Raw genomic sequence first — 20652 nt, 5'->3', positions numbered from 1 at the left:
CTCTGATTGAATGTGTTGAACTTAAACACGCATCACCGAGTTATTTTTATGAAACCATATTTTTCCTTTTGTTCACCTTTCACACCGAGAGCATATGAATGTGTTGATTTGAGGCATCTTCTTTCCTTTCAAGTTGAATAACCCTTCTGAGAATGAGGTGCAGGGAGATTTAAAATCTACTCATTCGCTTTCTCTCATTTTCTCCATAATTGTTTCTCCATTGTTTCTACCTTGTGTAGCTTTTACATAATGCCTTCATCCCCCACCTAAAGTCACAAAACAATTAGAGCAACCCAGTAAATAATCCATTCTTCAAAAAGTGTTTTTATTACAGGTAAAAAACAAATTAAAAAGTTGTTTTACCTATTAAACTGAACACATCTTTTTCTGTCTCTGCTCTGTTCTCTTAAACCCCCAGTCGATTGTGGCAGATGGCCGCTCACACTGAGCCTAGTTCTGGTTCTGCTGGAGGTTTCTTCCTGTTAAAAGGGAGTTTTTCCTCTCCACTGTCGCTACATGCATGCTCAGTATGAGGGATTGCTGCAAAGTCAACACCAGTGACTGTCCACTGTCTCTACATACTCATCCAGGAGGAGTGAATGCTGCAAGTCACTGACTGGATGCAATCTGCTGGGTTTCCTTAGATAGAAAAACCTTTAACCAATTTGAATAAATAACTGAATCTGATTGAACTGTTCAATGGTTGATGATTAATTGGAATGTATGAACCTGACTTGAAATCTCTATGATTCGATTGAATTGACTTTGTAAAATGCCTTGACACGACAGGTGTTGTGAATTGGCGCTATATAAATAAATTAGAATGATATGAACAAAAAGGAAGGGTATCCTAATTGAGGAAAAAGTTAGGAAACCCTACCTGGTAAGAGCTAGGGTTAACCCCTTTGGTTGAAATACCTTCATCGAGATGCTTCTAACAGCCGTCTACCATCTCTGACATCAGTCTGAGGAAAGTTCCCCCAATCCTCACTTTCTGCTCCTTGCTTTCTGTCGTTTAAGGGGTTTCTTTCATGTACAGCCTGGTTTAAATCACCCACAGCATCTCATTGAGATCAAGATCTGGGCTTTGACTAGGCCAAGGACTTTCCATTTATTAATTTTCAGCCAGTCTTTGGTGGATTTTCTCGGATTTCTGAAGGCCTCAAACAGCTCTTTTAATCTCCCCTTTATTAAACAGGCAAACCTCCTTTAAATATGCAGATTAATGATATTCTAATCATCTGCACCTGATATGATTTTTAACCATTTTAAGTGAGAATAATAAAAAAATGAACTATCCTAATTTATTCCTCACTTTGTTGCTTTTTTATTATATTTTACATCAAATGTTTAAAGGGAAGGCTGCATAGTGGCGCAGTTGGTAGGTCAAGGAGGTCCTGGGTTCAACTCCCGGTCTGGAGTTTTTCTGCATGTTCTCCCTGTGCATGCGTGGGTTCTCTCCGGATACTCCTGCTTCCTCTCAGACTCCAAAGACATGCCTGTTGGGTTATTTGGTCTCTCTAAATTGCCCTTTTCTTCAGTTTTTGTTGTATTTGTAGTACTTGAATTTCTCGGTATTCCTAAACTTGACATTAAATATCCAATGCCAATGGTCCTAATATATTAGAAAAGCTCGCAGGTTAAATTAAGCTGTCCACAGTGTTTCATATGATTGTGTTTTTGGTCTGATTTGAATGACTCCAAAGCAAACAATTTTGCAGCTTAGAGTTCTCTGTTCAGATTCTCTGAAATATCTACCATCTGTTCTTTCGGCACCCATCTGCATTAAAGATATTTAGAGACACAATTACATCAGTTTTTCTGATTTCCTCTTTGTAGATCTGGCCTTTCTAAATACCACACTAACTGTTGCTACTGTTTTCAGCCCGAAGTGAGGGGAAAGTATTCCACTTCCGGATCCAGCGCTCTGTGATTGGAGCATACTTTTTCTCAGATAAGCTCTCCTTCGCCACCCTGGGTGAGCTGATCTCGTACTACCAGAAAAACCCACATAACCTGGGAGTGAACTTGGTAAAGCCATGTGCCCAGCAGGTAAGATGATACAAAATTTATCCTCTTTAACAAACATGTAAACCTTCTCGCTACTAGTGGGAGAGACACATCCATTCTAATGACTTATGGGTCTTTTTGTACCAGAACCTGTCTGTATCTATTTTTTAAATTTTTTTTCATAGAGCCTAGTTTATTTAGTTTTTATCTGTAAGTTATTTTATTTTACTAGATTTATTTAATTTAGTTATTATTATTATTTTCCTTTTTCCATTATTTTAGCTATTTTGTATTTATTTTGTTTAGCACATTTATCTAATTTTATAGAGAATTTTAATAATTATATTGTTTTTTAGGTTTTTTCTTTATATTTAAATTTTAAGTATATTTACTATGTTTATTTAAGTCTACTTTGCTTCGGTACATTTGAATCTTTTAATTTATTTTATGTATTTTGTATTCAGTTTTATTTTTATTGGAATTTTTATTTATTGTTTTATTTTACTTTCATTTTCTCACAACTCAGTGCAATTGAAATGTTCCGTAAAAATTAACACAATAATTTCATATTAAAAAAAGAAGAACTGGATCCACACACAGGTACATTTTGGGCACAATGCCTTCTTTAGACTAAGATGAATAAATCTGGTCATCTCAAGGTTGTTGTGCACAAAACATGCAAAGGGTTAAGGTTAGGTTTAGGAGCTGTTTTGATGTGTGGATGTTTTTCCTTCTTCCTAAATAACAGATCAAGACCAAACCTTTCAGACTGAAAAAAAACAAAAAACTCGTACTCGTACTCGTCGTCTTCCGCTTTATCCGGGACCGGGTCGCGGGGGCAGCAGACTCAGCAGAGACGCCCAGAATTCCCTCTCTCCAGACACCTCTTCCAGCTCCTCCAGGGGGAGCCCAAGGCGTTCCCAGGCCAGCCGAGAGACATAGTCCCTCCAGCGTGTCCTGGGTCGTCCCCTGGGCCTCCTCCCGGTGGGACGTGCCTGGAACACCTCCCGAGGAAGGCGTCCAGGAGGCATCCGGTATAGATGCCCGAGCCACCTCAACTGGCTCCTCTCGATGTGGAGGAGCAGCGGCTCTACCCCGAGCTCCTCACCCTTTCTCTAAGGGAGTGCCTGGTAACCCTACGGAGGAAGCTCATTTCAGCCGCTTGTATCCGGGATCTTGTTCTTTCGGTCATGACCCAAAGTTCATGGCCATAGGTGAAGGGTAGGAACGTAGACCGACCGGTAAATCGAGAGCTTTGCTATTTTGACCGGCACAGTGCCCCTATTACTGTGGCAGCCGCACCGATCCGTCTGTCGATCTCCCGCTCCATTCTTCCCCCACTCGTGAACAAGACCCCGAGATACTTGAACTCCTCCACTTGAGGCAGGAACTCCCCTCCAACCTGAAGAGGACAAGTCACCCTTTTCCAGTCGAGAACCATGGCCTCGGACTTGGAGGAGCTGATCTTCATCCCAGCCGCTTCACACTCGGCTGCGAACCGCCCCAGCGCATGATGTAGGTCTTGGCTAGAGGGGGCCAGCAGGACCACGTCATCTGCAGAAAAAAAATATATATATATATACGACAAATGTAATTCTAATTAATATAGTTAATACTCTTCCAATCATCAACAACAACATTTAGACCATTTTTGTACATATGCACAGAAATGAACGGACTGCAATTAGGGAGGTTGTATTTTGGGACAATATTGGGACACTGCATATGGATCTGCATCACAGGACACAAATCTGCTGCAGCTCACATTTAGAACATCTGCGCAACACGAGATCCACCTTTTTGGAAACATGCTGGGAACAAGAACATCATTTAAAAAACTATGCTTTTCTTCTTCAGTTTATAATTTGAAAACATCATCTCTCAATATCATCTATATCGTCTTTGTCAATGTTCATTGCGGAGGTGGACAAACTTAGTACACCCATTCTGCTTCCATAGAGTTTGAGAGGGAAAGTAGTAGCTAGGCGCTACTTATAAATGCAATGTTTCACTACATTATCGGTGTGAGCACCTGTATAAAACGGGAGTTGGATAGTTTGCCAATGTCACAGCAGAAAGACATCAGCAATGACCTTAGAGAAGAGACTGTTGTTGCCCATCAATCTGGGAAGTGTTATAAGGTCATTTCCAAACAGTTTGAAGTCAGTCATTCTACAGAGAGATTATTAGCAAATGAAAACATCTAAGACAGCTTCCAGTCTACCCAGCAGTGGACTTCAGAGATTATTCACCCCAATTACACAGCGTGCACTGACAAAACAACCCACAAGCTCCATCTCAGAGCCTACAAGCCACAGTTAACAAATGTTTAGTCCATTACAGGACAATCTGAAAAAGACTGAAAACGAATGCTTGGATTGGAAGGTTTGAAGGAGAAGGCATCTCATCTCCGAAAAGAACATGGCAACATGACCGAGGTTTGTAAAGCTGTATCTGAATGGACCACATGACTTCAAGAACAATGACCACGAAGAAAACCAAATACAGCAAAATACCTCATAACCACTCTCAAGAACAGTGGTGGAGGAGTCATGGTGTGGGAATGGTTTGCTGCAGCAGAACCTGGACATCTTACCCATTGAGTTAACCTTGAACTCCTCTGTATACTAAAGTATTCTAGAGTCAAATGTAAGGCCATGGGTCCAACAGGCCTGAATCGAACAACACCAGGACCTTAAGAGAGTTGAGCAGAAACAAATGTCTGCAAACCTCAATGAACAGAAGCAACACAATGAAGGAAAATGGCACAAAATTCCTCCACAATGATTAGAGTGACCGATGAGGTCAGGCAGAAAACAACTGCTTAGAGTTTATGCTTTTAAAGGTGGTTCTGTGGCTGAATCATGGGGTGTACTTAGTTTTTCACAAAGCACATGTGTGTTTTGTCTTTGCTTCTGTTGAGAAAATATGTTGGAGTCTGTTGTGTCTTTTGAAGACTTGAGGTTAGATTGTAATGCATCACTAAGCAGGATAAAGCATGCTTAACAGTTTGAGTGTCAATGTAGAGACGCAGCAATTACATAGCTATTTCTGCACTGCAGCTATTTTAAACTCCCAGCAAGCTGCTTTCTGTATTCATGGCTCATCAGTTCGAGCCCAGCGGGAGCCGACCGCAAAGAACTAGACAGCATTCCTCAGTATCCGCTGTCTTTTTTCTCTAAACCTCCAACACAATGACTTACTCATCACCTGCTAAGCGATCAGACAGAGGCATTTAAAACATAGTGGATAAATAAAAATATGTTAGTTGTTCATAGAAGACCAATCGGTGATTCCTCCCTCTTCTCTCTTCCCTACCAGCGGAAGCTGTGAGTCTGAGGCCGTGGGCACTGAAGCAGAAACACCCTTATGCACACATGTAAACACATTATGTGCAAATGTGAACATGGATACAGGGACACACTTAATGCACAGGCACTCTCCAAAGTGAAAAATAAATTTTTCCTTAAATACAAGATACCTGTTCTGTTTGCCGGAACAGACTTTCAGCCACTGCTCCTGTCACCCTTCATGGTATGCTTTACTCTATGCTGTACTCCATGCGTTGCTCCATGCGTTGCTCCATGCTTTGCTGCAAGCTTTGCTCCAGGCTTTGCTCCATGCTACGCTCCATGCTACACTCAATGTGTTGCTCCATGCTACGCTTAATGCGTTGCTCAATGGGTTGCTCAATGGGTTGCCCCAAGCTTTGCTCCAGGCTTTGCTCCATGCTTTGCTCCATGCTACACTCAATGCGTTGCTCCATGCTACGCTCAGTGGGTTGCTCAATGCGTTGCTCAATGGGTTGCCCCATGCTTTGCTCCATGCTTTGCTCCATGCTACGCTCAATGTGTTGCTCCATGCTACGCTCCATGCTACGCTCAGTGCGTTGCTCAATGCGTTGCTCCATGCTTTGCTTCATGCGTTGCTCCATGCGTTACTCCATGCATTGCTCCATGCATTGCTCCATGCATTGCTCCATGCATTGCTCCATGCATTGCTCAATGCGTTGCTCCATGCATTGCTCAATGCGTTGCTCCATGCTTTGCTCCATGCATTGCTCAATGCGTTGCTCAATGCGTTGCCCCATGCTTTGCTCCATGCTTTGCTCCATGCTACGCTCAATGTGTTGCTCCATGCTACGCTCCATGCTACGCTCAGTGCGTTGCTCAATGCGTTGCTCCATGCTTTGCTCCATGCGTTGCTCCATGCGTTACTCCATACATTGCTCCATGTATTACTCAATGCGTTGCTCAATGCGTTGCTCCATGCTTTGCTCCATGCATTGCTCAATGCGTTGCTCAATGCGTTGCTCAATGCATTGCTCCATGCATTGCTCAATGCACAGCTCAATGCGTTGCTCCATGCATTGCTCAATGTGTTGCTCCATGCTTTGCTCCATGCATTGCTCAATGCGTTGCTCCATGCATTGCTCCATGCGTTGCTCCATGCGTTGCTCCATGCATTGCTCCATGTGTTGCTCCATGCATTGCTCCATGCTTTGCTCCATGTATTGCTCAATGCGTTGCTCAATGCGTTGCTCCATGCATTGCTCAATGCGTTGCTCCATGCGTTGCTCAATGCGTTGCTCAATGCGTTGCTCCATGCGTTGCTAGATGTCACCTGCATGTATTGAGCAGGGTTGGCCATGCATTGCTCAATGTGTTGCTCCATGCTTTGCTCCATGCATTGCTCAATGCGTTGCTCCATGCATTGCTCCATGCGTTGCTCCATGCGTTGCTCCATGCATTGCTCCATGCGTTGCTCCATGCATTGCTCCATGTGTTGCTCCATGCATTGCTCCATGCTTTGCTCAATGCACAGCTCAATGCGTTGCTCAATGCGTTGCTCAGTGCATTGCTCCATGCATTGCTCAATGCACAGCTCAATGCGTTGCTCCATGCATTGCTCCATGCGTTGCTCCATGCGTTGCTCCATGCATTGCTCCATGTGTTGCTCCATGCATTGCTCCATGCTTTGCTCCATGTATTGCTCAATGCGTTGCTCAATGCGTTGCTCCATGCATTGCTCAATGCGTTGCTCCATGCGTTGCTCAATGCGTTGCTCAATGCGTTGCTCCATGCGTTGCTAGATGTCACCTGCATGTATTGAGCAGGGTTGGCCACTTTTAAAAGAGCACAGACCAGGAATGTTGACACACGGCACATAAAGGGAATACCATCAGCACCCACATCATTCCTGTTTTCTGTAGTTTAAACAAAAGCAAAGTATTTGAGATGGTCGATAATTACTACTTTAATGCAGCAAAGCACAAAACACGAACACTGTATAGGAGGACAATAGCCTTTTTTTTCCTCACTGACTTGCATTAAATCACCAAACCTTTCCTGATTTAGGTCAGTTAGGATTAACAGAATAGTTTGTTTGCTCCATGGCAGAATAATGACAGTGAATTGTTTAAGATTGTTATACCTTTAAACAATTAGGAAAAGCCCAGATGATGATGACTGTGTCATGGTTTTGTAAGCTCCTGATTAATAAGTTAATTTGTGGGATTGTTCAGCCATCATATTGTTCAGGAAGGAGACGAGTTCTGTGACCCAGAGATGAACAGGTTTTGGATGAAATATAAGCAAAACATCTTGGACAATGATGGCTGAAGCTTGTATGAGAGCATGGGCTGAAAGGCCAATCAGAGACAAAGAAGCTATAAAATAACAGTTTTTAAATAAACTAATTGAAAAAGAGCTTAATATCTAGAGACATGTCCTGCGGTCTCTTGAAACTAAAAAAAAGACTGGGCGAAGCTTTAATCTTGAGAGGTTCATCCTAACTGTGAAGTACGGGGTTGGCAGTATCATGCTGTGTGGATATTTGCTGCAGGAAGGATTGGGAATGGTGCACTTCACACAAAAGATGGCATCAAGAGCAAAGAATATTATTTTTTTTGAAAGAACATCTCAAGACATCAGCCATGAAGTTAGTTTGGCCTAAAATAGGTCTTTCTAAATGGACAATGACCCTAAGTATAACGCCAAGTTAGTCTCAAAGTGGCTCAAGGACAACAAAATCTATGGAGGGGCCATCACAAATCCCTGATCTCAACCCCAGAGAAGATTTGTGGTTGAGGTGAAAAGGTGTCTGTGTGTGTGTGTGTGTGTGAGAGAGAGAGAGAGCAAGGTGGCCCACAAACCGGACCCAGTTACTCCAGTTCTGACAGGCGGAATGGGCCAAAATTCAAGCAAACTATTGTGAGAAACACATGGAAACGAACCCAAAACAAAGTCAGACAGTTTAAACGGTACAAAGGAAATAGGTGGAAACTTTTGAATTTGAAATTTGAAAGGTTTATTTTTTCATTACTTTTTTCAGTGTCTCATTATTCTGACTTCAAGGAAGCAGGAATACTTCTGATAATCGCTACTGACATAAAACAGGAACGTTTAGTCAGGTTTAATATCAGACAAACTTGTGTCTTTTCCTACAGCGTATGTAAATATCTGGATTTAACCTTAAATCCAACACTTTAAATAACCTGAGGTGTTCTGTTTTTCCCTTTGGCGAATGCAGTTCAGGTTTTTGCATGTCTGATATTCACAACAGCACTTTTAACCACTTGGTTTATTTCAATACTTGTTCTGTTACAATTCAAAAATTAATTTTCCTTTTATTAAAAGATACATTTTGTATTTCTTATGTTTTAATGGCACCTGATTCTCTGTATGATTTGTTTTGACTAATCTTTTGAAATATATGTTGCATGAGACTGAATACTGAAACTCCCTGAACAAATCTTCTTATTCTTAGTAATATTCATCCCACTTAACTTCCTTTCTAGTGGCTAAAAGCACCAAAATGTTTTGTTTTCACTTTATTTCTTATTCATTTCATAGGTTTTGGTTTTTTTTACTTAGCTTTTTGTCACTTTTAAATGTTTCAGATCCTCAAACAAAATTCAATTTCACACAAAGATAACCTGAGAAAGTACAAAAGGCAGGTTTTCAATGATTTTATTTTTTAGGGGAAAAATAGATGAGAAGCAAAAATAAAAGAGGTTAGGAGGAAAATACTTTTTCACTGTATCTTTTCTCACATTGTTTCCAATTACTACATAATTTCATTTTTTTCAAATTGTTGCTTTCCTGCAGCTTCGTGGGACTTATCAGCAATCTCTTGAAAGAAGATTTATGACTTTTAGATAATTTATACTCACCAAAATTATTAATTAATCCATTTGTTAATTATGTTTTAAGCATTTGTTTGTTGAAGAATTTTCCTTTGTTGCGTAGATTTGTAGATTTTTAATTACAATAACTTTTTCCTAAAGTTTGAAAAATGTTTTCCTCATTTATTTAAGCTTGATTGTCCATTTATATTTCTTTTTGTTCATTCTTCTATTATTATGTTGATGGTTATATGTTTGTCAGTTGTGTGATTAAAAATAAAAGTTGAGTTTAATGTAACTTTAAAGTATTGCCTAAGTATTTATGCACATTTATTATTGTGATTGTGTTTCAGTCAGTCTTCCCAGTATATCCCAGTTTCAGATAAACCAATTCAAACATAAAATGTGACCGATTGTGTTTTGACTTCAACGAAATGATATATTCTACCACGTTTTGGTTTTAAAGACAGAAAAAAACAGCTACATTTTCCTCATAATTGCTGAATTGATTTTAGGCCTCGTTGGAGCTCCATACCTTCCAGCAGAAACCCTATTTAGAGTGATTCTGTCACCCAATCTAGATTTTGACATTGCAAAATGTCCACAAACTTTGATTTAAGCTACATTCATGTCTGTAATGTCCTCTCCAAATGTGGTTTAGTCATGAAAATGTAGCTGTTTTGGTTTACTTTCACCCAATGAGTCTCCCTGTACTTTAGGACTTCTAGTGTTCTGTCTAATCAGCCCAGAAAGCAGAGTGAACGCACCCAAACTCTCATTCACCTCCCTTTTATATTTCAACTCTTAAAAATGCAACACTGAAGGCTCACTTCAACCTGCCATTTCTCCTACATAAAACACTATAGATGCATAAGGATTAAATGGGTGGCCAGCAGAAGGTTCTGCAACTCAAGGTTCAAGACTTCTATAGACGCACACGGAGTTGTTGTACAGGGATTGTTTGTTTGAGGCTTAAATTTTGTCTGTGTTTCTGTGGTTCTATGGGCTTCATTTTATAAATATCAGTTGTAGCTCCCCATATAAACACTTGCTGCGCAGAGTATAGTACATATAGCTTAAAAGGTTTAAAAGGCAAACGGGAAATATTATTATTATTTTTTAAACTGGACCTTCAAGATAAAGCATATACTGTATGTCCTGCATATAGAGCACATTGACAATAAACCTGGCTTTGACTTTGACAACCATGCTAACCAGAGTCAATTTGTCTTTGTCCAGCGGGAACTCTTCGACATGGAACCTTGGGAGAGACCGCGGGAAGAGTTCAAACTCAATAAGCAACTGGGAGAAGGACACTTTGGACAAGTATGGGAAGCTTACTGGACCAAAGAGAACAGAAAGGTCGCCATAAAGACGCTGAAACAAGGTGCAGTCCTTTAGGCAACAAGAGGTTTTGTGTTGAAGAGGTGAAACCAAAAGGGTTTTGACTAATGCAAAGCTAACATTTAATAGCAGGTTTGTTTTTCCCTGCAGTTCATTTGAAATTACGACCAATACTACCACCTATAGAGCAGTGAAGTGGTCTACAACTCTGTACATTGCTGCAGTTGACTCCACTGCACAACACAGGAATTGGCTCATTCAATTCAATTCAATTCAGTTTTATTTATATAGCGCCAATTCACAACACATGTCGTCTCAAGACACTTCACAACAGTCAGGTTCATACATTCCAATTAATCCTAACCATTGAACAGTGCAGTCAGATTAAGTTATTTATTCAAATTGGATAAAAAGATTTTCTATCTAAGGAAACCCAGCAGATTGCATCCAGTCAGTGACTTGCAGCATTCCCTCCTCCTGGATGAGCATGTAGAGACAGTGGACAGTCACTGGCGTTGACTTTGCAGCAATCCCTCATACTGAGCATGCATGTAGCGACAGTGGAGAGGAAAAACTCCCTTTTAACAGGAAGAAACTTCCAGCAGAACCAGAACCAGGCTCAGTATGAGCGGCCATCTGCCACGACCGACTGGGGGTTTGAGAGAACAGAGTAGAGACACAAAGAGAACAAAGAAGCACTGATCCAGGAGTACTTTCTATGGGAAGGAAAAGTAAATGTTAATGGATGTAGCTCCTTTAGTTGTTTCACCTAGAAAGAAAGAACAGATAAACTCTGAGCCAGTTTTCAAGGTTAGAGTCTGAAATATAATTAGTTACAGTAGAAGCTCAGTCAATTGCCATGTCTAGGAGAGAGAAAGGGTTAAACACTAAAAAACAGGGCCATGTGGGTCATCGGTAGAGGGTGAGCATTAAGTTGTTGCCAGCAGAAGCTCGGACGATGCCCCTCTCTAGAAAGGTGTCACAGGCAGACACAGAGCCAGGCCAGGTGTAGCTTCTAGGAAGAGAATAGAGAGAACAAAGTTAAAAGCTGAAATAACAACAAATAATGCAAAATTGGAGAGTAGTGTGAGAATGTAGCGAAGAGGGTGAAAGTGGTCATTATGTCCTCCAGCAGCCTAAGCCTATAGCAGCATAACTACACAGATAGTTTCAGTTCAGATTATTTAGTTAAACGGCGCTTATTTACAACAATGTCGTCTCAAGGAACCCCACAAAGGGTCCCACTGATGGTCATTGTTATACTAAAAACCACAAGTATTAGGATACCTCCCTCTGTCAGACTTATTATAACCATTGGAAAAGAGAAGGGGTCATACAGGTAGCAGTAATGGAGGGTGTGTTTGCACCTCAACCATAACTGAGCCGGTTTAGGCTAAACCTGACTCACCCTTACTCCATCCAACAGGGAGGGAGGAAGGCTCTCTCCCTGATAACCTAAGCCACTCTTACTATAAGCTTTATCAAAAAGGAAAGTTTTAAGCCTAGCCTTAAAAGTAGACAGGGTGTCTGCCTCACGGACTAAAACCGGGAGCTGGTTCCACAGGAGAGGAGCCTGATAACTAAAGGATCTGCCTCCCATTCTACTTCTAGAGACTCTAGGAACCACCAGTAAACCTGAAGTCTGAGAACGAAGTGCTCTGTTAGGAACATATGGACCAATCAGATCTCTGATGTATGATGGAGCTAGATCATTAAGGGCTTTATATGTGAGGAGGAGAATTTTAAATTCTATTCTGGATTTAACAGGGAGCCAATGAAGGGAAGCTAAAATAGGAGAAATACGATCTCTCTTTTTAATTTTCATCAGAACTCTTGCTGCAGCATTTTGAATTGGCTGAAGGCTTTTAACTGCATTTTGTGGACATCCTGATAGTAAAGAATTACAATAGTCCAGCCTTGAAGTAACAAATGCATGGACTAGTTTTTCAGCATCACTCCTGGAAAGGATATTTCTAATTTTGGCAATGTTCCGGAGGTGAAAGAAGGAAATCCTAGAAACCTGTTTAATATGGGATTTAAATGACATGTCCTGGTCAAAAACAACACCAAGGTTTTTTACTTTATTACTGGAGGTCAATTTAATGCCATCCAGGTTAAGTGATTGACTAAGCAGTTTCTTTTTTAAAGACTCCGGTCCAAAGACGACAACTTCTGTCTTGTCTGAATTTAGAAGCAAAAAATTTAAAGTCATCCAAGTTTTTATGTCTTCAAGACATGCTTGTAGTCTATCTAACTGGTTGGGTTCATCAGGATTTATGGATAAGTAAAGCTGAGTATCATCAGCATAACAGTGAAAATGTATCCTATGCTGCCTGATAATTTGACCTATTGGAAGCATATATATAGTAAAGAGAATTGGCCCAAGTACTGAACCCTGTGGTACTCCACAATTAACCCTGGAGTTTAAAGATGATTTATCATTTACATAAACAAACTGGAATCTGTCAGACAGATAAGATTTAAACCAGCCTAGCGCTGTTCCCCTGATCCCTACAGCATATTCCAGCCTTTCTAAGAGAATATTATGGTCGACTGGATCAAATGCAGCACTGAGATCTAACAGAACCAGAACAGACACAAGTCCATTATCTGAGGCCATAACAATATCATTAGTGACTTTCAGCAGAGCTGTTTCAGTGCTATGATGAGCTCTGAAACCTGACTGAAACTCTTCAAACAGGTCATTGCTGTATAAATGTTCACACATTTGATTAGCAACTATTTTCTCAAGAATTTTAGATACAAACAGAAGATTGGATATAGGTTTGTAATTTATTAAGTCATCTCGATCAAGCGAAGGTTTCTTAAGTAAAGGTTTAATTACAACTACCTTAAAAGCCTGTGGTTCTGATCCATTTACTAAAGATAAATTAATCATATCTAAAATGGGGCTGGTAATCAGAGGGAACACTTCCTTAAATAATTTGGTTGGGATTGGGTCTAACATACAAGTTGAAGGTTTAGATGAAGCTAATATTTCTGATAACTCAGGAAGCTCCACAGCATCAAAACAGTCCAAACACAAATCAGGTTCTGCAGTTATTTCCAATGTCGTCTCACTTGCTGAGGATGAAGTAATCATCTTCAGGAGTATGTCAAATATTTTATTTTTAATAGAATCAATTTCATCTTTTGTCTGAAACAAAACTGTATGCTTTCAATAAAAACTTTATTTAGGATGTTATACATTTACAGAGAACCGTTGTCTTGGACATCCCTCATAGAGGTGCTTTTACATAAAATAAAATCTCTAAAAAAAGTCTCAGAATTTAACCCCTTTTAGCTTTTATGTTTATAAGAAGCTAATATATTACAGCTTAATTGAACTGTGTTTGTAAATTGAAAATCTTACATGTTGATAAGGTTTGGACTTTGTTTAGACCACTATTCTTCTGCTTTTTAAGCCATTCTGTTATAGATTTGCTGCTGTGTTTGAATCATTGTCCTGCTGATGACCCAGTTGGGGTCAGGCTTCAGTTGTTGGACAGATTGCCTCACATTCAACTCTAGAATACTTTGGTATACAGAGAAGTTCATGGCTGACTCAATGATTGCAAGATGTCCAGGTTACGTGGCTGCAAAACATTACTCTTCCACCGCTGTGCTTGAGAGTTGGTATGGTGTGTTTATGCTGTTTGTCTCCTATGGGTCAGGGTACCTCTCCTCTGTCCAAAAGTTATCCAGAGGTCTTGTAGTTCATTCAGATGTAATGTTAAAAACCTGGGTTGTGTTCTTTTCATCTTTTTCTCCAGTAATGTTTATCAAAAGCAACGCTCAGAATCCTGTTTTACCCACCCTCTGCTGACCCACATGTGGACTGGTGGATCAGCCTGTTTATATTGAGGGGATTAAACAGCACTGGCTGTGAGCTAGTAGAAAGTGCATGTCACTGTAAGAATGTGTCTGAATCCGGTGTCTAAAATAAAACCACTGCAGGGTAAACAGATTAAAAATAACTGCTCTTGGACACTCTTGGATGTCCACTCTCAGGACGGCTGTCTTCAACATTTCACACCAGGGTTAATCCTGAGAACAAATTATTCAGGATAATTTCTGACGGGCAGCAACCATGGCTTCTTTCAGGTCATTGCTGATGTCTTTCTGCCTTGGCATAGTGTGAAGACGCACCTACGTGCTCCAGAACAGCAAAACAGCCCAAACCTCTGCATTAGTAGAGGTGATTGCTCTGATAATGATCAATTTTACTGCCTGTGATCAGTAGTATCTCCTTGTTTCTTATATTCCTCATCTTATGGAGACAGATTGGAATTTGTTTTTCATCGAGTTCTTTTGCATGTGGCTTAGTTTTTGATTTAGAAAGAATAGTATATCCTGGCAATTCATATGTTCTATGACACAAAGAGGGGACATGTTCTATGCATTTAAAATCCTACACATATGGCCAAACTTTTAAACTGAGAACAGAATCAAGATAAAAAGAGATAAATCTGAGCAAACCTTCTTTTTCTTCTTGTTTCCTCAGAGGACACAAAGCAGGATGAGTTTGTAAAGGAAGTTCAGGCACTAAAGAGCCTCCACCATCCCAAACTGATCCAGCTGCTGGCCATGTGCTCCAGAGGAGAACCTGTCTACATTGTAACTGAACTCATGAGCAAAGGAAGCCTCAAATCCTACCTCGCCTGTAAGTGCACACACTTGTTGCCCTCTGGTCTGAAAGTGCTCCAGATGACCTTTCCTTCTAGTAGCTTAACTGTTTTATCAGGGAATGTGTTACTCCTCTCAGGAGATTTTCATTTTGCTGCCTGTAATTAGATCAGTTTTCAGTGACTGAGCATAAGGTCATCCTTAATCACACAAGAACAGATTATCTCACCATTTATGCCAGCTTTTAACATAAAATTAACAAATGAATAGTCTGTAGTTGTTTGCAGCATTAAATTGTGACAGAGTGTTTATATGTGAAGGAGGTTAGTTTGTCATGTGTTCCTCGTGATATTGATTTTGACAGAATGTAACTAAATAAAAGTTCAACTCTGCTTGTAACAATTCATGAACAAGTCATTTAATTTGACCTATTTGGTGTCAAATAATAAGAGTAATTACAGGCTCTTTACAAGACAAACAGGTCCAGTTTATATCCAGGTTTCTACCAGTTTAAATTCAGATTCAAGTACATACAGTCCAGTATGGTTCTAATTAACACAATATAGTCAAATTCAGGTCACGTCATCTCCCAGCTGATTGCTTGACTGTTATTCTGAGCAAGCATGTGGCGACAGTGGAGAATAAATATTGGTTTATACTGTTGATACTGCAGCACAGTGCGGGATGGACTCCGCCTCTCCCCCCAATCCTGTTGGTTCTGTTCTTGCACGGGGTCTGAAGGTGTGGTCATAGAGTGGAGGATGTCTGGTCTGGGAACCTCAGGGTCTGATATCTGCTTCTTGCATGTGATGCGGATCTGTTAGGCATCTTCTGGTTTTTTTTTTAGGAAAGATGAAGTCATGACCTTTAGTGTGTGTTGTAGTGTTGTTCAGCTGGGTGAGAAGTGGCTGAGATGAGTCAGCTTTCGCCAAGTCTACGTAGAAAAGGAACCCAGGGGCAGACCCAGAAACAGTGATGAATTTTGCATGATTGGCGCTCCTTCTTCTTCTGCTCTCTGCACCCACTGACCCGCTGAAGAAAAAGAAGATGTTATCGAATAACGTGCACCTCAGCCCAAATGGGCACTGAAAGATTGACAGTAAACAGCCTTATATTCAGCAGCAAGTGTGGAGCCACCTTCTCGGTACTCAGGGATCCTAATTCCCCATTGATTGAAACATGCTTAAAAGCAATACAAAACTTGGTAATTGGTTCATTCATTCATTTATTCATAACGTGTATTTATACAGGAGTCTCAAAGAGACACAAAGCCTCATTTTCTTTTTTAAGAAAGATTTGTTTAAGAGATGTAGGGACATGCAAGATCATTTAAAGATTTAAAAACAAACACAAACATTTAAAAACCATCCTAAAATGGGAGGCATTTAAGAATGCATTTTAGGCAACCAGCGCGGTGAGGTTAAAACCAGTGAAATGTTTGCACATTTGTGTGTGTGGGTTAAAAAAGACACTGATTGTGAAATTGTGTTCTTAGCAAATGAAGGCCAGATGCTGAAAACAGCTCATCTCATCTACATGAGCAGTCAGGTTGCAGACGGCATGGGCTACTTGGAGGACAGACACATTGTCCACAGGGACCTAGCTGCCAGAAACATTCTAGTGGGAGATGATCTGGTCTGCAAGGTGGCTGACTTTGGATTGGCCCGGATAATTAAGGTAAGCAGGGTTGAGGAGTCATGGCCAACTGTTATTTATTTCTTCTAAGTCTTTGGCTCCTAAGAGATTCAACATGTTGTTTTTTTTTGATATTTCACAAAAAAATCAGGTCATTTAACACATTTTAGATGCTTTTATGAGTGATGTGTCAAACTTTTGAGACTCTATCGTATGTTCTCCTAACCTGATGATAAGACTGTACTGATACTAATCCTGCTCATCCTGCACAAAAATACAGCAGAATTGAGTGCAGGGCATTTTTAAAGGAAATTTGTTGAAACTGACCCGCTATCTGTGTACTCTGGCCATCCATCTCTGCAGGACAGTGTATATACTGCCAGTAGAAACACAAAGATCCCAGTACGGTGGACAGCTCCTGAAGCAGCACTGCACCAGCGCTTCTCTGTGAAATCAGACGTCTGGTCGTTTGGTGTGCTTCTGTATGAGATTACGTCACGTGGCAAAATGCCTTACGAAGGTGCAGTAGTCACTTCCTCCTCCTTTGTTTCATTTGTGTACAAACCAGTTTGTTCCTCAGATGAAGACATTAAAAGTAAGAGGAACACTGAAAGTATTTGCAGTGCCTTGTAGAAGTATTCATACCCTAGGCCAGGGGTCCACCACCTTTACAATCCAAAGAGGCATTTTTGCCCTCAGTCCAGCTAAATAAAACTTGTTTAGAGCTACAAATGTTACATAAAAAAGACAGCTTATAATTTTTGATAAATATGTACTATAGGAAACGTGACATTTTTAAAGAACCACCATTTTATTTCCATTTTTAGCTTGTAATTGACAAACATAAAATGTTTGCAAAAAAAGGATAGATATATTTTTTTCTATGACATGTTGATATACCATTGATGTTAAATGCAATTATTCCATGAAAAAAACTACTAAACCCTACATTTGTTAGTATATCTATATTTGAAAAACATTACTTAGTTCTTTGTCAAGTTATTAAGAGCGATTGTGGAAAGTCCAAAAAGCCACTTACAGGTTACAGACCCCTGCCCTAGACTCTTCAGTTTATTTTATTTATATTTTATGTGATAGACAAAGTAATGCATAAGTAATGCATAATTGTACCATAGAATACCACCTTTATTCATAAAGCACTTAGTCTGAATAAACCAAGTTCCATAAGGTGGTGTAATATATATAAATGACATAAAGAGTTTACACCCCACTTTTAAGTCTGTTGCAGCTTCTAGCAGGTTTTCCTCTGGGATTGCCCTGTATGTAGCTTGATCCACCTTCCCATCATCTCTGTCTACTACATGACTTGTGGAAAACTTTAAATAGGCCTTTCTTCTTGCCACTCTCCATTGAGGTCAGACTCTGCTGCTCCTCCAGAGTTACAATGGGCCTTTTGGCTCCTACTCTAATTAATGCTCTCCGTGCCATACCTGTTGGTTTAGGTGGACGACTCTGTGTTGGTAGGTTTCCAATTGTGCCATCCTCGCTCCATTTTCAGATGGATTGGACAGTTCTGTGAGATGGTCAAAGCTTGGGATACTGTTGTAGAACCTAACCCTCCTTTGAACTTCTCCACAACGTTCTGCCTGACCTGTCTGTTATGTTCCTTCTGTCTTCATGATGCTGTTTGTTCTGTAAGGTTCTTTAACCAACCTCTGAGCCCAGAAACAAACAGGTACATTTGTACGGATATTTAAATACACACAGCTGGACTGTATTGACTAGTTAACTGACTTCTGAAGGCAGATGGATACACTGGGTTGCATTTAGAGGTGTCAGAGTAAAGGGGACTGCTGCACTTTTCACATTTTATTTGTAAAATGATAAGAACTATAAGTAACTTTACTTCTACTATACAATTATGCTCTACTATGTTGGTTTATAAATCCCACTGATGTTTTGTGGTCATAACCCAACATTAGGTGAAAATGTTCAGGGGTGTAAATACTTTTGCAGGGACCTGTATGCTTTTTGTGATTTAATATAACATAATTGTCCAGTGTTTTAAAATCTAGACAGCACCAGTTCACAACAGAAATTTCACAAAGAAAGCAAACAAGTTTAGGAAAATGAAATCAAATACAAACTCAATTCATTTCTTTCATTTTACAGTTTGGTTGCATTAGTTATTCCCAGTTTGTCTGTTTTTGTTGCCCCTTCTTGGTAGGGAGGGCAGTCATGGAGACAAAGAGCACAAAAACAAGTCATGTCAAAACAAAGATAATGATGACAGCACTCACTTACAATACTGCATATGGAGAGAGAGAAATGGGCAAAGTAAAGAAAGGTAGTTGGTGGCTAATGGGATTTGTTGGGAGTTTATGAATAGATAATGTCTTCCCTGCTGTATTTTGACCCTCTCATCATTCTCACTTTGAGAGATAAGCTGTTCAGCTAACGACTGGTCAAAGGAGAGCAAAAACAAAAGTGGATTTCTGTCGTGTCAAACCAACTCTAGTCCACAAAATGTTATTGCAGTTCATGCTTATACAATTTTATCAACCTTTAGACCACCACCATGTTTGCATTAGATAGCCTTGCTAGTGTGCAGCAGGTGTAAAAACAAACAGAGGCACAAAGGGAAGCAATACTGCATTAGCAATGCTGACCAAAGAGAAAGAAATATGCAAATTTTTGGAGCAAATTGTTTTTTTCCTGATGCCAGAGACCAGATAAAAATAACTTATAAGGAGCTACAATTTAAAGCAGGAGGAGTTGTACTGGCTTTTCTAATGCTAATTAATGCACAAGTGTGTATTAAATACATTCCTGTAAAAAAAAAAAAAAAAAACCAGCCCTATCATGAGAAAGATGGCAAGCTGTTTTATCATATAATAGTTAACCAGGATCTTTAAATCAGATATCTATAAACTGGCTGGTTTTTCCATGTAAAAAAGAACATTTCAGGTATCCAAGTACCTAAATCTGTCAGCTCAGCAATCCTAAACATTTTCCCTCCATGGACAAATGACTCCACTCTTCTCAGTAAGGTGTTTTTGGCTTTTAGCTCCTAACATTAACATCTACATTCTTCTTTTGTATAAAAAAAATATTGTATCTAATAGGCTTCTGACACAAGCGACATAAACATTTTATACCTCTGCAATCCCAATGTTATCTGTTGAATGCTCACTTTTAGATATTTAAAATGTAAACGTTTTCTAGATATTTGTAATTTATTGTACTGTAGAATATCCTGTACTCACATTATTTCTAGTTAAATGTCAAACAAGCAACTGAATAACTAAATGAATAAATAAACATCTAGAAAGATATTTTGAATGTCTTGCATGAAAAATTAAAATGAAAACTTTTGACTTTGATACTTTGGAAAGAAAGAAGGTTCTTGTGAATATCTGAAATCTTTTTTCAGGAATAATTTCATTATAGAAATCTCAAATACATAAAGATTTTTTTGATTTGTGGATTTTTAAGATAAACTAAACATCCTTTCCTTACACTATCACAGTTCTGTGGATTTTAAAATACATTTGAAAAGTATTGATGCTTTTTCACACATCACACCCTGACCCATATAATGTCAGTCTGACTTCAGTACTAAATAAGAGAAAGCTGTTTGAATAGAGGGAAGGCTTTTATTGATTTTATAAAAGGAATTAGAAAACAGTAATACAGTTGGATTAGGTTACAACAGCGTTTTATTATGACGAGTATATGCAATGTATACAGGGTTTGTTAGTTATTGCAACATATAGAAGATACACCAAGAAAAGGTCGAAACTCTAAAAACGAAACCTTTGATTTGCATCAGTCTCCTCGCAAGACTTTATTTTTAGGTTGCAGTCTGATTCAGTTATCGGACAAGACTGAGCCCCTGTATCATTTTTGGGCCTCTGTGTTAGCAAATCTTCCTCTGTCCTGGTCATACC

At 39.6% G+C, this 20652-nt stretch overlaps 1 protein-coding gene across 1 annotated transcript in view; it reads left to right on the top strand.

Annotated features, from left to right (window-relative positions):
- Window positions 1-20652, top strand: part of srms (src-related kinase lacking C-terminal regulatory tyrosine and N-terminal myristylation sites) — a 34033-nt gene that overhangs the window by 9338 nt on the left and 4043 nt on the right. The window contains exons 3-7 of the mRNA XM_047370675.1: window positions 1886-2052; window positions 10376-10523; window positions 14985-15143; window positions 16602-16783; window positions 17105-17261. Of these exons, the coding sequence (XP_047226631.1) occupies window positions 1886-2052; window positions 10376-10523; window positions 14985-15143; window positions 16602-16783; window positions 17105-17261 (813 nt within the window). The remainder of the gene's footprint in view (window positions 1-1885; window positions 2053-10375; window positions 10524-14984; window positions 15144-16601; window positions 16784-17104; window positions 17262-20652) is intronic.

This window comes from Girardinichthys multiradiatus, chromosome 1 (genome assembly GCF_021462225.1).
Source record: "Girardinichthys multiradiatus isolate DD_20200921_A chromosome 1, DD_fGirMul_XY1, whole genome shotgun sequence".
Taxonomy (NCBI): domain Eukaryota; kingdom Metazoa; phylum Chordata; class Actinopteri; order Cyprinodontiformes; family Goodeidae; genus Girardinichthys; species Girardinichthys multiradiatus.
The sequence above is the reverse complement of the archived record's forward strand: the minus strand, read 5'-3'. Positions and strand labels throughout refer to the sequence as shown.